This window comes from Elgaria multicarinata, chromosome 8 (assembly GCF_023053635.1).
Source record: "Elgaria multicarinata webbii isolate HBS135686 ecotype San Diego chromosome 8, rElgMul1.1.pri, whole genome shotgun sequence".
In the NCBI taxonomy this organism is placed as follows: Eukaryota; Metazoa; Chordata; class Lepidosauria; order Squamata; family Anguidae; genus Elgaria; species Elgaria multicarinata.
In genome coordinates, this window is record NC_086178.1 from 73,955,383 (window position 1) to 73,971,480 (window position 16,098).

The following is a 16,098-nucleotide window of genomic DNA, read 5'->3' on the forward strand; positions in this document are numbered from 1 at the left end:
CAGCAGCTATAGTGCATGGTCTCAATTCAATCAATCAAAGCGGCCAGTCCTTTGCTGCTCTGTGTCGACCTATCCAGTTACACGCAAAGTTCAGTAAACAAAAGGATAATTCCTAAACTTTCTAAGAAGCTGACCCCGCCGCCGCCAGCCCCCCGCCCCCATCCTTCTCCCGGCTCATCTGTCGAAGAATCTTCTTTTCTGGTAATGACAACGCAGAACGATGAAGTTAGAAAAATGATTTTAAATGAAAACGCCTCGGATCAATCATCTTCTTATTCCGCTCGTTGGTCCCTTTTCGGAATGCTCCTGGCAAACCTTTAAGTAGCGGCGTGGGGGGACGGAATCCCCTGCTCTGATAGCCCCCCTGTCATCTTTCCTTCCCAATCTCCTTTTCAGGCACAGACAAGAAAACCAAGCGTCAATTACCGAAAACTAAACAAACCAACAAACAAGCCAAAACAAAGCGGGGAGGAAGAAATAGCAGATAATAAATAGTTTCCACCTCAAGCCATCAAGACAGCCTTTCCTCCTCTCTTTCTGCCCAAGAGGGGAATGAAAAGTGTCTGCGCTCTCCTATTCTACACATTGTAACCATATCTGCCCCCAGGACGAGACCAATGGCACCGGAATGGGAAAGGGGGGAGAAGAGAGGCTAGAGAACGAAAGGACAGCATGGGATCGTTTAAAAACGCCCCCTCCATCCCGATATCTTACCGTGGTCGGCGGATTAAAGCCCCCCGTTCCCAAGCTGTCCATTGTGCGCGTCCCTGAAGCTGGAACTCTTGCAAGGACTGCGCAGGCGGCTCCCCTGCTAAAAGTACGGTGCTATGGTCCGATCCTCCCGGAGAAAGGAAATACGCTTGTCACTTCCTGGTTTGTTTTCTCAGCGAGTCTTTTGGTCCCCACCCCCACCCCCAGCTAAAATAATAATAATAAAACAATCATCAAGTTAAGACACCGAACGGCAAGGTTAAGGTTATGCTCGGCTCTTGCTGCTTAGTTGTCTTGCAAGTCACTGGGGCAGCAAAAACAGCAGCGCTTGCTTCCTGACTGATGGACTGACTCCATCGCCTTTGCGAGAAGAGAAGGGCAGGGTGGCGGCAGCGGCTGCTTTTGGAAGTTGCATGGAGTGGGGGTGGGGGTGCAGGAGCCAACTTGGAAATTGTCTTCAGCTCAGCTTTGGCTAGGAAAAGCACGGGAGTACCCCTGTTCTGTGCCAGTGGGGTAGGAGTAGCAAGAGCAGCAGTGAAACAACGGGAGTCGTGACGGCAATCCTGTGGGCAGAACTAGAGGGGTTTCCTCCAGGTGACCCTGTTCCATAAAACCTATAAGGTCTCGGCGAGTATACTTCAAAGAGGAGGGCCTGCCTGGTGACTGGGTGGCGACTTCCTATTGAGAGGATGCCTGTCTGGAATTGAGCCAAGCCTCAGCCCCGGCACCTATTTTGCAATGCCAAGGAACATAGGAAGTCGTAACAAAGAGAGCCAGCTAGTGTATGCAGAGTGTCTTCCCTTCGCTACTGAACACATGCATATATACCCGCACATACATACACACACCCCTTCTTGAATACATCCGGGATTAGGAGAAGGTCTTCCAGGTCAAAGGGTACAGCTGCCACACAGGCTGAAACCCTGGAATATAATATTTTAGAAATGTAGCACTAGGACTTAGTGGAATTTTCCTCATCAACCTGAATTTGGAAGACTCTTTTCAGGGAGGAAGCTAGTTTTTGTGGGAACTCATACTTGTGCTGAATATGCAACACACAAATTGTTTGTTGTGATCATTTGGAAATAAGAGTATTTTAAAAAAATCTAATGTTGGTTGACAAAAGGCAGATATAAATGTAAAAACATGCAGCTCAAGAAAAAAGTGTGGCAGTTAAATGCTAAATGCTACAGACTTACTCCATCATCTCATTTTCCCAATCCCATATCAAGATTTTCAAGAAGGTCCAATAGAATGTAGTTTGCACTAAGAGTGAACAATTAAACATTTAGCATATCAGTAAATTTAGTGTCACCTGCCTGGATTAAGACTTGGCTATGATATGCCTGTGAAAATTATATCCAAAATTATGTCAAAAAATTATATCCAAAATTATGTCAAAAAATTATATCCAAAATTATGTCAAAAAGCTAAACAAAAAGTGTAGCTGTAGTTCTCAAGTTTATAGTACAATTCCAATTTACCACAACAAATTGATTTAACAACCCATAGTTAACAGCTTCAGATTTTGTTCTCTCAAATTTGAGACTTGTTAAAGGGTAATTAATTTGAACACCACAAGGAAAATAAATCAAACAAAAAAAATCTAAAGAAAACCTGTCAAGAATGCTGTCTGTGTTTTTCTTGGCTAGAGCCCTTGTGTTCTTTGAACAGGAATTATTACCTATAAATCAGTACATTTGTGTTAATTTCTTAAAATTTCTATTAAGAAGCTTAGAGTGACTCCTACTGGTATATGCTGATCCCCTAACAAACTTTTGGCACAAGAGAAAAGCCCCAGATGCTACTTGTATTCCTTCCATTATTACATTGCTGCTTTTCCTCCGTGCCCCTTTCTTTCTTCTGCTAAATGTTTTATTTATTTTTATTTTATTAAAACATTTGTATCCCGCCCTATATCACAGGGATATCAGGGCGGTGTACAGAAAAAATCATACAAACAATATAAAACAATAAATATACATAGCTAAAAACAAAAAGGAAAGGAACCTCTCGTGCAAGCACTTGAGTCACTGCTGACTCCTAAAGGGACGCCTGCTTACACTTACGTTTTCTTGGCAGACTTTGTAGAAGGGTGGTTTGCCATTGCCTTCCCCAGTCACAGTTACCTTTCCCCCAGCTAGCTGGGTATTCATTTTACTGACTTCAGAAGGATGGAAGGCTGAGTTGACCTGAGCTGGCTGCCTGAGAACCAACTTCCGCTGGGATCAAACTCAGGCCGTGGGGAGAGTTTTGGCTGCAGTAACTGCCGCTTACCACTCTGCACCACACGAGCTAAAAACAAATTAAACAATAAGCTAAAAGCAGTATAGAATTTAAAAACAGTAAAACAATTAAAACTCTGTACAGGCTTGGTGAATTTAGCCATCAAAGGCTTTGTTAAAAAGTCTTGTCTTAACTTGGTGCTGAAATGAAACCAGTGCCGGCACCAGTCAGGCCTCCAAGGGGAGGGCATTCCACAGTTGGGGTGCCACAATAGAGAAAGCCCTCTCCCATGTCCCCCATAGCATATGTCTCGCATTGGTGGGATGTGGAGGAGGGCTCCTCCAACAGATCTCAAGTTTCAGGCAGGCATATATATATAGGGAGAGGCACTCCCTGAAATATCGAGGTCCCAAGCCATATAGGGCTTTAAACGTCATTACCAACACCTTGAATTCTGACCGGAAGCGTATAAGCAGCCAGTGCAAGTCCTTTAAGACCTGTGTTATATGGTCTCTGTGAGATGTACCGCTCAGCAGTCTAGCTGCTGCATTTTGCACTAGCTGCGACTTTCAAGTTTTCTTCAAGGGCAGCCCCAAGTAGAGTGCATTGCCGTAGTCTAGTCGGGAAGTTACCAGTGTATGCACTACTGTGGCTAGGTTATCCCTGTCCACGAAAGGATCTGGAAAGCAGTGACTAGCCTAGGGCTCTCACAAGTTTTCTAAACCATTTCCTTGAAGTCCTACAGCCTGTACATGTTTACTCAGAAATAAGTACCACTAAATTCAGTAGGACTTGCTGCTAGGTCAATATCATTGGACTGTGTAGCTTTAGTATTCGAAGTCCAAGTTTTATGTGGAGGAGAAGCATCAGGCAATATTAAGAGTGTTATAGCAAATAAAGTAATGTTCTTTGATAATAAAACTGAGGAAGGGGGCACCAATGCTGTTCGTTCAGTTACTTTCAGCCACTGTGTGTTCACCACAGCAGGGCACCACATTACTTCTGGATTTGCCAGGAAGGGTATTCTGCATGGCAGAACTATTCCCTTTGACATCTATTATGTGGCACTGCCTTGTAGCAAAAACATCTACTTTACTTAGGGTAGAGCAAGAAGAATAGCTAAAATGATCTGGCAAATCACATCACAATCTTATATATAAGATACTCATTTAAATGTTAGCTTTGGAGGCCCAACACATAAAACCTTCTCAAACAGTTGTCGAAATTGAATAACCTAAGCAATAAAACCACAGTGTTACTGAATTTTAGGTGTTGTAAGTGTAGTCCATAATTAATATTTATATTCTGGCTCTTTGAATTACTTTGAAATAAGGGGTTTTGTTCATAATATTACTTACATTTCAAAACAGTTAAATTGGATGCAGAGCATTTCCAAAAGACCAGTCTTAATATTTCACTTGTACTGACCATTTCCATGCCAAAACCAGGCCTGAAACCCCAATTGTAATGGATCAAGACCACACAATCAGATTGTCCTTACCCTTTGCAATCAACAAAACAGAGACTTGAAACTTCAGACTATTATGGCTTATTATGCTAAAGGCTAGTCCTTCTTCAATGCAGATTCAGGAAGCTCTCAAATGCCCCAGACTCTAAACATCTATTCTAAGATCTCTATTAGGGAAGACAATGTGTGGGGTAGTGACATTGCCATTACATTGCCCATGGACAAACCTGCCTCACAGTGATGCCACTCCCACAGAGCAGCTCACTTTTATGTTGGCTTCTAAGAGTCACTATCCTGCCAGAGCAACTTAGCCTGTACCTAACTCTGCCCACTTCAACTTGCAATGCACTCTTGCATCTCTCAAGTTATGAATCACTTGTGTCTTGTAAATCCTAATGAAAGCAGGTATTATAATGTCGTTTCCTTAATTTTTCTACCACTTCCCACTATAAAAATCCATTCCTGCCTCCCAATGATTGGGATTAAATTTATGAAAAATTCCTGGCTCTCTGTTCCTTTTAGAGTTAATTAAAAGGCAAATTTATGATTAGCCTTTAAAAGAATGGCCAATTGAATAGTTGCAGGCAAAGGAGCATCAGATTCATTTAATGATAGACAACCACATTCATTCCAGTGTTCATGTTCTGCCAGTAATATACTACTTTAGAATTAAAATGGCGTAAGATTCAGCATGAATGAGGTTTTACAATCCTATAAACGAAAGCTAGCATTGATGCAGCAAATCCTTTTAACTTGTATCATGCCAAGGTGAGGAAAAGCTGTTTGTGTATTTAAAAATAGTGAGATTTCAGTTATTATGAAATTTCTCACTTGCAGTTTTGCTATAAAGCATGGGCAGGGCTGTACAAAGTTGGTATTAATATCTTAGAATACTGGTATTGTCGAACTCTGGCCAAAAGGAAAATCTGTAATGAAAAGGGCACTTCCCCTGAAAGAGTCATTGCACTGCTTCAGTGGGTGAAGATCAACAGAAAGCCAGTAGGTCTAATGTAGAGCAGAACAATTATTTCCTTTTGGCTAGTGTGCCCAGATATCTCCAACTTTGTTCATCTAATGTTCTGTTTACAAGCATATTCAAGAACAAGATCATGTTTTGAGTTGCTTTTCAGAACTTGGTGTTAAGTTGACATTAGGAGTTATTTTAAATATTATCCTAAAAAAAGAAGAAGTATTGTTACCCCACCTGAAGCCTCAGCATAATGCTAAAAAATGGTAGTCATCCACAATCCTATATGGAACATGGACGTCCAACTTCTGTATGCTTGAGATACTCTGTTTTCCTGACATTTGTCTGAGGACCCAAGCGATTTGATCCTCCCTCAAAGGTAGTCAGGCTCTATGATTATAACTAACAGCACCTAATAGCAAAGGATTTACTGGTATGGAAAACACAAGTGCTCCGATGATATCAGACTAGCAATTAGTGAAAATAGAAGTTATTTTAGGAATAAGTGTCTTTCCTGAAATTCCCCTTGCGACACAAATGGAAGTGCTTCTTTGCTTTTCTTAAGTATGCATGAGATACAACAACATGAATATATGGAATATCCATCATTTATTTTCCTCATAACTGAAAAGTGTGGTAAACATTTTAAGCACACTAGGTAAGGTCAGGATAGACCAGATAAAGTTGCTTGGGGCACTGAGCTCTGGCCTGGAGACCATTCCTAGTATGGAAAGTGGGGGATTAATCGAACAGCTCCCAGCAGATTGACACAGAACCTTAATAATACACATTATGAATTCAACACATGGCAAGGTAAGGCAGAGAACAGAGGAGGGAACCAAGATGGAACAAGGTGGTGGAAGCTCCTATCCAGTTTTGTTAGTGACTGCTACAAGCCATCTAGTCGAGTTGAAATATAAGTTTCCCATAAAATACCATTGACAGGCACAAGGCAAATTTCTGTTCTGTAGAAGTGTGACAGATTGCCTGACAAAACTTCATGGATGACTAAAATATCATATTTATTGCTATTTGAAAATATGTGTGCATGTTTAGATCGAAGGGAGAAAAAATGACTGTGTTCCCTCAAGGCAGCTATATTATTATACTCTCAGAAATATAAAATAACAAGCAGGTGGGAAATTATTAGCATGATCATTCCAGGGTTATCAGGCTTGATGACTACATCTATTGATTTTATGTAATTTTATACCTGTTTCCTAGAAAAGCATATTTTAACAATTCGTCTTTCACTCCACAATTAGTTTTCTATTTAGTTTGCAGAAGAGCCAAATATAATTGGAGAGACTGTCTTGAATAAACAGATCATATGTAGTGTTTTTATGCTACAGTCTAAGCCATCCTTCCCCAACTTGATGCTGTCCAGATGTTCTGAGCTACCACTCTATCAGCCCAAACAAGCATGGCAAATAGTCAAGGATAATGGGAGTTATAGTCCAAAACATCTGGAGGGCACCAGGTTTGGGAAGGCTGTTATAGGCTGTACAAAACCAATAAAAACACACTGAAGTGAAAGCACTCGAAAGAAAGCAGTACCAATCATGCAATGTAAAACAAGATTTTTCACAGTATTTATCATCAACATAAATTAAAGGCAATGTTCAACCAACAGTGTTTAAAACTCCGCAAATTCTGTTGACTCTGATATCAATGAAATAAAATTCAAAAATTTAGCATTCCCTTTCTAAATCATAAGCAAACCTAATTACTACTTTGTGGTTGCTAATCCTTCTATATAAATCAAACTGGAGCTATTAACTACATTAGTTATAACTAGATGCACCTACACCCACTCTACTGACCTGCGTCAGAGGGAAAAAGCAACACCCTCTCCATCAATTGCCACGTGGCTCTTATTTTTAAGGACTGTATTCTCAAATGGCTCTTGTATAACTTCAACATATAATCATTTGTACCTTTGTAAAGCAGAGCATTTTTCCCTTTCCCCCCTTTTTATTGTGAATATCAACAAAACAGAACGGAAAATACATCATGTAAAGAAAAACACACACCACATTTTAACCTTTAGGGAACAGTGCCATTCCCCCCGCCCCGCTTTAGATCTCAGCATGCAAATACATTTTCAAATATTAATAAATATATTCATCCAAGAAGTTATATCAGGCAATCTGTCACATTTCTAAAGAATATCAATTTTACTTGTACCTGTCTTAATAAATAATACCAAATATGACAAATTTCTTTAAAATTCATAATCAACCAATTTTGAAGTCCACCATAACATAATAAAAAAATATCTTAGATTTCAAATACAAAAAACAGCATCTAGCTATTTTATTCTTGAAAAAATAATAGATATATCCATACAATATCCCTGCAATAAAATTTGCTTTAAAGAAACCAAACTTGTTTAAACTCTCTAAAACTTGTATTTCATGTTATATCATTTGTCTGTTATCATTCTGTTTTATAATATTTGTCAATGAAATTCAGAATTCAAAACAGGAAGTCTTCCATCCAAAGTTCACCCAGTATATAAAACTTTATGTTTTCTGTTGGAAAACCAAAGCAGTTACGGTGTTTCCAGTTCTTCCTCCAAAGCAGAATGTGGGTGTTGGGAGCTCTTCCAAAAGAAGAAAACCTGCCAAGAAAAGTAAGATGCTTTTGTTATAAAGAAATTACTGTATACCCTTGAAATTCTGATATTAATTCAAATAGAGCATGCACACGTCAGCAAACTCTGCAGTTGTTGTTTTTAAAATAAGAGTGGGGATTTTGTTTTGCTGACCAATACCACCTAGCTAAGGTTTATTCCTCTTATAGATTGAAGACAGATAATGGGATGCTATCATGACAGCATCAGAGGCAGTGAATTTATATATATGTGGATTGTTTTTTTTTTAACAATGACAATCAGAAATGGTTTTTTTTTAAAATGAAAGATTCTGAATGAACTACAGATTTGTCGCTGGAAATCCCACTTCCACAGTTCATTTGTCTTTGCCCATGGAGGATTATTGATCTACAACTCTTGGATTTCAAGCTTGAAAGTATGTGGTAAGATCCAGAGACATGGCATTTTGACATGATAAAGCTGCATATGCAGGTAAAGCTTTACTTGCTCTTGTAAGTCATAGATTTTTTCACTGCTAAAGAGGCATGTATCAGTTCAACTGAAAAAGCAGATTAACTCTGTGGCATTATGGAAACAACTGTGGTGAAAATGGCAAGCAAAGCTTTGTCTACATGCACACTTAGAAGAACTCGGGTGTGCTGGTGTCCTTTCCCTAGATAACAACAACAGTATTTAGAAAATGAACAGCAGGCATAGGATAATTCAGAAAAGCGAAGAACCATGCACATAGCATACCAGTAACATAAGTGGGTTACAAAAAAACCCAAATGTACCAGTGCTTGATTTTTTCAAAAGCACTTTCCCCTCAAACTTGCAACATCTGAGCTGCCAAAATACCTTTGACGGGACTATTTAAGAAACTTAAAAGCCCACTAAGTCCTTGCAGCCTGCATTGATCTTCTATGTGCCCTTTCAAAAATAGTACTCTATCATCATAGATATTCATATATAACTGAGCATATTGTGCCTTGCTCTAAAACAATTTGAAGTGGTTGTTTTTCCTATGTATCAGCCTAGTTCAAAGTTGATTAAGACTGAAGAACTAAAGATCCGTCACTAGTGTCTTAAGGTGTGAAACACAAGCAGAGCATGCACTATTACCAAGCAATTTTATATGTATATATGGAAAACACAAAAAGCACATATATCTGAACTAGATATATGCAATTGCAGGCCAAGCACACACCTTCACTGAATTCCTTGCACAGCTCCTCCCTCGTCCAATTACAAGACGTTATGAGGAAAAATCCTCCTGGTCTCAACACCCTGTTCAGGGTTTTCACATAGCGTTTCCTTTTTTCTGCCGCGTTTTCTGGGTTCAGACTGATGGCATCAAAAGTCCCTTTATCAATGCAAATCTGAAAATCTGATAATTCATCTGAGGGATTTAAAATATCTTCTTCCTGTACAAGGTAGTTACAGTTGTTAACATATGAACATTTTACTATGATCATTACTTAATACTTTTAAAAAATCAGGATTACTAGAATCCTACTGAAAAAGAAAAAGTGCAATTTAGATTATTGTGTAGCCTGCCCTGAAACATAAGATATAACATTAGAATTCTGTCATTTCTAGAGATTTTCTCCAATTTGAAAAGCCTACAAAACATGTTATATTGTGAAGATGAGTTTTGTGCCCAATATCATATTTTACTAGAGCTGCAATATTTAGCCACTCAGCTCAATTCAATTGATTAAAATATTTTTGGCTAACATCGTACACCCTACCAATCAGGCAACAGACATTTTAAAATATTTTATGGCTATCCTATCAGTTGTACCCTTATTAGAAGGGAGCCTCTATTCTTGGAGGTTTCCAAGTATCCAATGCCCTGCCAAGCTGCTGCCGACAGGGCGGGAAGAGCAACAAAGGCAATTTTCGCCTCTCTGTCCCCTTTTTTTACCATTTCTTTCTTTAGATGGGCCTCTGAGCCAAATAAAGTTCTGGATCTACTGCCAATCAAATTCACTGCTTGTAGCATTATGAGCGAGGGGAAAAAAGGTTTCTTTCTGCTATCCTCTCTTTCACCACACCATGCCTGATTTTTATAAACTTCTTATCATGTCCACCCTCAGTCATATACTTCCTCAATTAAATAGCCCCTTCTCTCTTGATGAAAATCCTCCACAACCGTCCTGATCACTTTGGTTGTCTTTTTCTGCACTTCTCCCACCCCTATGAAGACTTACCTGCAATTTAACGTGAGGCAGACCTTCTTTTTCTATTACGTTTTTTGAAAGTTGTACCGCAGACAGAGAGTAGTCAATCCCAGTAAGGTTGGTGTAACCGGATTTGGCCTAAAGAGAAAAAAGAAAAGAAAAGTCCACTAAGTCCTAAACATATTTCCTTAGTACCAGTTGGCTTCTATGGCATTTATGGCAGTCTATGTAAGATTGGGACATAGAATGTCAGCAAACAATACCAAAATATAAAAGGGTTATTTCATGACTAAAGGTTATGAAATAGAACCAGATTAAAGGTCCTATTAACAAATGGAAATACTCCAAATTGCTACATCAAGACATAATTATAATCAACATATTTGTGGTTTTCATAAATTGGCTCAGATTAGGGTACTCTAAAGCGATTAACAGAAGTGTTTGCATAAATGAATCCATTTTTCACATTACTGATCCCACATAGCTTTCTCAATGGATCAACTTTTCCAACTGAGTGATGCATGGATATTAGATGTAGGGACAGATAAAACATCAAATTATAAAGGAAGATGTACAAGTGCCCTCTTACATACATTATACTAGATATACAATGTAAAGCACCATTTCAGTATAACCATAAAGTCATTCTTAGGTACTCTCAATTAAAGAGCAGCTCTTGGCTTATTTTATGATGCTTCTTTTTATAAGCACAGAACAGTTGACAAAAATATTATTAGATTGGACCATTACTCTCAAATATAAAACATGGTATTTGCTCCCCTTCTAATAATCAATGTATTGAGAATATTATACTGGTACCAGCTGTCAGACAGTACAATGAACTTTTAGCTTAGGGGTGGGGAAACTGTGGCCCTCCAGCTGTTGTTGGACTCCAAGTCTTATCAGTCCCAGCCAGCATGGCAAATGGTCAAGTGTGATGGAAGCTGCAGTCCAACAACATCTGGAGAGTCACAGTCCCCTACTCTAGCTATTACAAGCCACTAGATAAGACAGTATCAGGATTACGATCCAATTACGGTACCAATTCAGCCAGTATTTGTGGGTGGCAGTTTTTTAGAAATGTTCACAAGCTTTCAACTTCATAGGATTTGGAGGTTCAAAGCTCCTTCTTTTGACTGTAACAAACATCTAGACCTGGATTTTTATGCAACTGAAATATCTCAAGGTTGGTGTTCTCCTGCTCACAATGAAGATTCAAAATGAATTCAAATAATACATGGAGATAGACCACTGGAATGTTAATGGGCCGTTCTGCATTTTAATCAATGTTTCAACCACTTCTCAGCTCTTGCTTGCTTGGTTCCTAGCTTTCAATTTTGCTTCAAAATCCACAGTTTTTACAAATACCAACCAATTCAACCAGCAAAACACCGTTTCCTGTTCCAATGTCAAGCACAGAGCTGTCCAGGGGTATCTTTTGTTTTTCTATCCATCTAATTAAACGTGCCATGCTCTCTTCGCCAAACCTAATCAGAAACAGAGGTTCAGGTAACTAACTCCATTAAGCTATGGAAAGCAAAGGCAAACAAACTTCATCAAACTCATGCAATGCATCCACATTATGTCAGCATTAAGGCATCGATCTCTAGAGATCACATTACCAGTTTGTTTAGCTCAATTTTTTAAATGAATGGATGGCTCTGAAATCTGCTGGGTTAGTGTTACAGAAGATGGGAGGTTGACAGTCTTTTAAGAAAACATTTTCTATAGGAACACAAAGCAGCAGTGCATCTTTGCCTGTACGTCTTATTTAATTTTTGACAAATGTCAGGTATATGAACATTTGGCCTTTACCAAGTAAACTCTAGTCAGCAATTTATTTCCCACATAAAAAACAGATGTCAGATGATAATTAGCTATTTTAATTTGCAACAGGTTTCACCCAGACAAGAGCAGGCATTTTTCATGAAAACCTCTGTATCACATTACCAGTACTCTAAGCAAACAGGCAGATGTACTATTCTATTTTATTACATGCACTTTCAGAAAGAAACTGAAACATTTACTGAAGCATGTTATGTTGTTATTGATACTTGCCAGATCTCACCAGCATCGCCACTTTCTTTAAAAATTTTCAATTCTTGTTCATATGTTGCATCCCAACTATAGGGTGAGAAAAATACATGGAGGTTAACAGAGCAAAAACTTTGCATCTGTTAGTTCTCCCAACTGGGAGAAGGGACTTCATAAGGAAACATGGCCTGCCTTGTTCCCAGAAAAGCCACCCTTTTCTACCTACAGCCAACACACACCAAACTAGGAGTAAGCCCCATTGATCACAGTAAGACTTATGGATAATCATGTTTAGCACTGCACATTTAATTTTATCATACCACATCTTAAACTTAACGTTTTCTTCAAGGTAGTTTGTGAAACTTTAAATAAAAAAACAAAGAATGTAGACATTCAATCACAATCCATAAACATGTTGACCTAGTTCACACAATCAAAACAAGGCACAATGGCTTATTGAAATCGGTGGCTTGTTCCTCCCTGAAACAAGGAACAATGTTAGCCCAATGGTACCTAGCATCAGGTGAATTGCACTGGCAATTTAAATGAGCCATGGTGGCATATTTAAACAAACCACAGCAGTTTTTTTGATTGTGCAAACTGCCCACTATCTAAAAAACCAAATAAACAAAGGAACCTCAAACAGCATAATCAAAAAGCTATTTCTTTTATTGTGTTTTTTTGTTTTTGTTTTTAATTAAGACTTGGTTTGTAATCTGGATTTTATTGTTAGCAGTCTTGAGCAACATTTTTGGGTAGGAATGCGGAATATTACATAAATAAATAAGTTCTGTTTACTTCAATGGACTTACTCTCAGGTAAGTAGAATTGCAACCTAGTGGGGCATGGGAAGCAGCCTAGAATGGCAGGAATATTTTCCCATAGGATGCTCTCAAAGTAAGCTTGAGAAGTCAGACGTGCAAGTTGTCTTGCATTCTCTTGTCAAGAGTATAGACAGGCCACAGCTCAAAATGGCTCAAAACAGCTCAAGAACAGATGTAAGCGTTATCTAGAAGTGGCTGTTCCATGTTCTACAAGACCAACCAGACTAATAAAAGTCAATGCCACAAAAGGGATAGCTTGAAGGATTAGGCTCCAAGCACACAGAGATCATTGTTACCTTGGCCTTTTAAAAAATCCAGATATGAAATCATTTATAAACACCTGGTCAGTTTCTATTTTGGCTTAACATTTAATACTAAGCAATTCTAAAGGTATAGATAGTAAATGAATTGACATTTGCAAACAAAGAGGCTGGCTCTCCCCTGGGAAAACAGATGTGTTTAGCTTCTAAAATAAGAAATACCACAGCTCAAACCTACCTGGAAGCCACACAATTTTAGCTGTAAGCCTCTCTCCCTAATCCCTGATGTGCAAGGTTACTCATTTCTGAAGAAAAGAAACTCTGTGCATGCCCTTAGGGTGATTTTTATTATTGTACACATTCCAGAGGCCACAAAGGGCTACAAATTTGTATTAACTTAATAAACAGGTGATCAATCAACTAAAAGTATAATTCAACACACAAGCTTATTCAGAATTCATGCAGTTGATATAAAAAAGCACAGTACTATCTAAGCAGACAAATAATAGTTATTCTCTCCACTTCATACCATATTTAATTTAACAGAAATTTAACCTTCAGGTTTTTCATTCAGTATCCAAAGCCAGTAGATCTTTTGCATTTCAGAATGCAACTTTTACAGCTCCCGTTTGTATCCAAATACAACTGAGGAAAGGAAAGGAAAGGAACCTCTCATGCAAGCACTGAGTCATTACTGACTCTTGGAGGGACGCCAGCTTTCAGTGACATTTTCTTGGCAGGCCTTATAGCGGGGTGGTTTGCCGTTGCCTTCCCCGGCCGTTATTACCTTTCCCCCAGCTAACTGGGTACTCATTTTACCGACCTCGGGAGGATGGAAGGCTGAGTCGACCAGAGCCGGCTGCCTGAAACCAGCTTCCGCTGGGATCGAACTCAGGCCATGGGGAGAGTTTCAGCTGCAGAACCTGCTGCTTTACCACTCTGCGCCACACGAGGCTCTTCAAATACAACTGAACTCAATATATTTTAAAAAATACAAATCTTCCACAGCACCAAAAAAACCCACCTTATTTTAGTATCTGGTTTTGTTGTTTTTAAATCATACAGCAAGATATTGTGGCAGGAAATATTCTATATTCCCTATTCCCAAATCAATGAAAAAGAATTTTTTTAAAAAAAAAAAAAAATGGGAATGGGGTGCTTCTAAAAAGGAGCAGTTTTTGTTTTAAGAGGTGGTTCGTTTGCTTAAGATGCTGTTTAAGACAATGTTGTTTTGACATACTTATAAAAAGCAACTAGAAAAAGGGCTTGATAAAATATTTAAGTTTCACCTTCAATCAATTAGATGAGTAATGACCCACAGAACCCTTAGCTTCTGCTCACATTAAGCCACAGGCAGCTGTACAAGTCTGAGAATCAGGATTCCTAGTTAATTTTTGAAACTAGGGCATAGCATCACTACCAGAAGGTTATCATAGAGTAGGAAGCTGCCTTATACCAAGTCAGTCCGAGCCTAAATCCAGACTACAGCCTTCCTCAACCTGGGGAGCGCCAGATGTGTTGGACTGCATCTCCCAGAATGCCCCAGCCAGTTGGCTGGGGCATTCTGGGAGTTGTAGTCCAACACATCTGGCGCGCCCCAGGTTGAGGAAGGCTGATCCAGAGGGAGAGGTGGGTAACAAATAAATGTATTATTATTACTATTATTTGTCCATCTAGCCCAATATTGTCAACACTAACCAGCAACAGCTCTTCAGAAATTCAGGCAGGAGTTTTTTTTCTGTTATACCTGGAGATGCTGGGAATCAAACCTGGCTGGGGACCTTCTGCATGCAAAGCAGGTGCTCTTCCACTGCTAGATTCTATTTGATTATTAATTTTATATTGCAGCTTTAAACTTTTATATTGTCTTTTACTATCTTGTATTTTATTATTTTAATCGTTGTGAACCGCCCAGAGAGTTTTGGCTATTGGGTAGTGTAAAAATAAATAAATAGCACAGCTTTCCTGAAGCTGATAAATGTTCTGCACAACATCTCCCAGAATTCCTGACCATTGGCCATGCTGGTTTGGACTGATGGGAATTAAAATCAAAAACATCTGGAGGGCACCAGGTTGGGGGAAAGCTGATAAGAGACTTAGGGTGCAATCCTGTGCATGTTTAGACAGGGGAAAACTCCTACTACTCCTAGCATTCCCCAGCTAGCCATACTGGAAGTCGTAGGGCTCCCCACCACCCCGTCTAAACATGCACTGGAAATGCCACCTCGGACCCACGTTGCACTCACTGCTCTTTGGTGCCCAGTGCCGACGGTTCGAATTCATCCTCCCTGCCGCCCATCGCCTGCCGATGAGAACCAGGAAACTCTGGACACACCAGGGAGCAATTGCAGGAGAAAACAGCTCTGGCTTGTGCAGCTTTTGCCCCTCTAGGCTTCTGGAGGACTGTTTCTTCACTGCTCCTTTGACCTCTTCCTGTGGGTTATGAGTGTGCGATGGGAACCAACAGCTGTTTCCGAGGATACAAATGCAGTAGTAGGAAAGAAAGAGGGGGCGAGCGATCTGAGTGGTCCCTCCTTTTCTCCCCCCTCCCATCGGGCCAAAATTACGTCATCGCTCCTCTGGAAAGGAGAGACCGAATTGGAACCAGTAGGAGGAGATGTCCTATTGGCAGTCAAGGGAAGGGCTGCCGCCAGTTATGAGAAATAAAACGTAGCCGCGTAGCCAAGTAGTTCAAGTAACTAACAATATTCAGCCGGTGTTGGTTCTGTAGGCTTTGAATGCTTATGGGGGCCTTTCTCTCTCAGCTAGCATTAGATCGCTGAGAACTACATTTCCCAGGAGGCCTTGCGGCGGAGCAGGGGAGCCGGG

At 39.7% G+C, this 16,098-nt stretch overlaps 2 protein-coding genes across 2 annotated transcripts in view; both read right to left on the minus strand.

Moving 5' to 3' along the window:
* Positions 1-588, minus strand: part of FAM53B (family with sequence similarity 53 member B) — a 116,362-nt gene extending 115,774 nt beyond the window's left edge. The window contains exon 1 of the mRNA XM_063132801.1: positions 503-588. The gene's annotated coding sequence lies outside the window, so the exon portion shown is untranslated. The remainder of the gene's footprint in view (positions 1-502) is intronic.
* Positions 589-5,962: 5,374 nt separating this feature from the next.
* On the minus strand, positions 5,963-15,768 carry EEF1AKMT2 (EEF1A lysine methyltransferase 2). The gene is made up of 6 exons (XM_063132782.1): positions 15,516-15,768; positions 12,210-12,275; positions 11,524-11,638; positions 10,178-10,289; positions 9,176-9,388; positions 5,963-7,995 (listed from the first exon to the last, which is right to left on the minus strand). The coding sequence occupies exons 1-6, from the start codon at positions 15,566-15,568 to the stop codon at positions 7,898-7,900; spliced, it is 657 nt and encodes a 218-aa protein (XP_062988852.1). The 5' UTR covers positions 15,569-15,768; the 3' UTR covers positions 5,963-7,897.
* Positions 15,769-16,098: the final 330 nt, after the last annotated feature.

Excerpts from the sequence above, each read along its gene's own strand:
- EEF1AKMT2 (XM_063132782.1), bottom strand. The coding sequence starts at position 15,568 with ATGGGCGGCAGGGAGGATGAATTCGAACCGTCGGCACTGGGCACCAAA. Across the intron at positions 10,290-11,523 it reads GTGTTTTGCTGGTTGAATTG|GCCAAATCCGGTTACACCAA; the intron begins GTTGGTATTTGT and ends TTTTCTCTTTAG. Across the intron at positions 7,996-9,175 it reads GTGCAAGGAATTCAGTGAAG|GTTTTCTTCTTTTGGAAGAG; the intron begins GTGTGTGCTTGG and ends TTTTCTTGGCAG.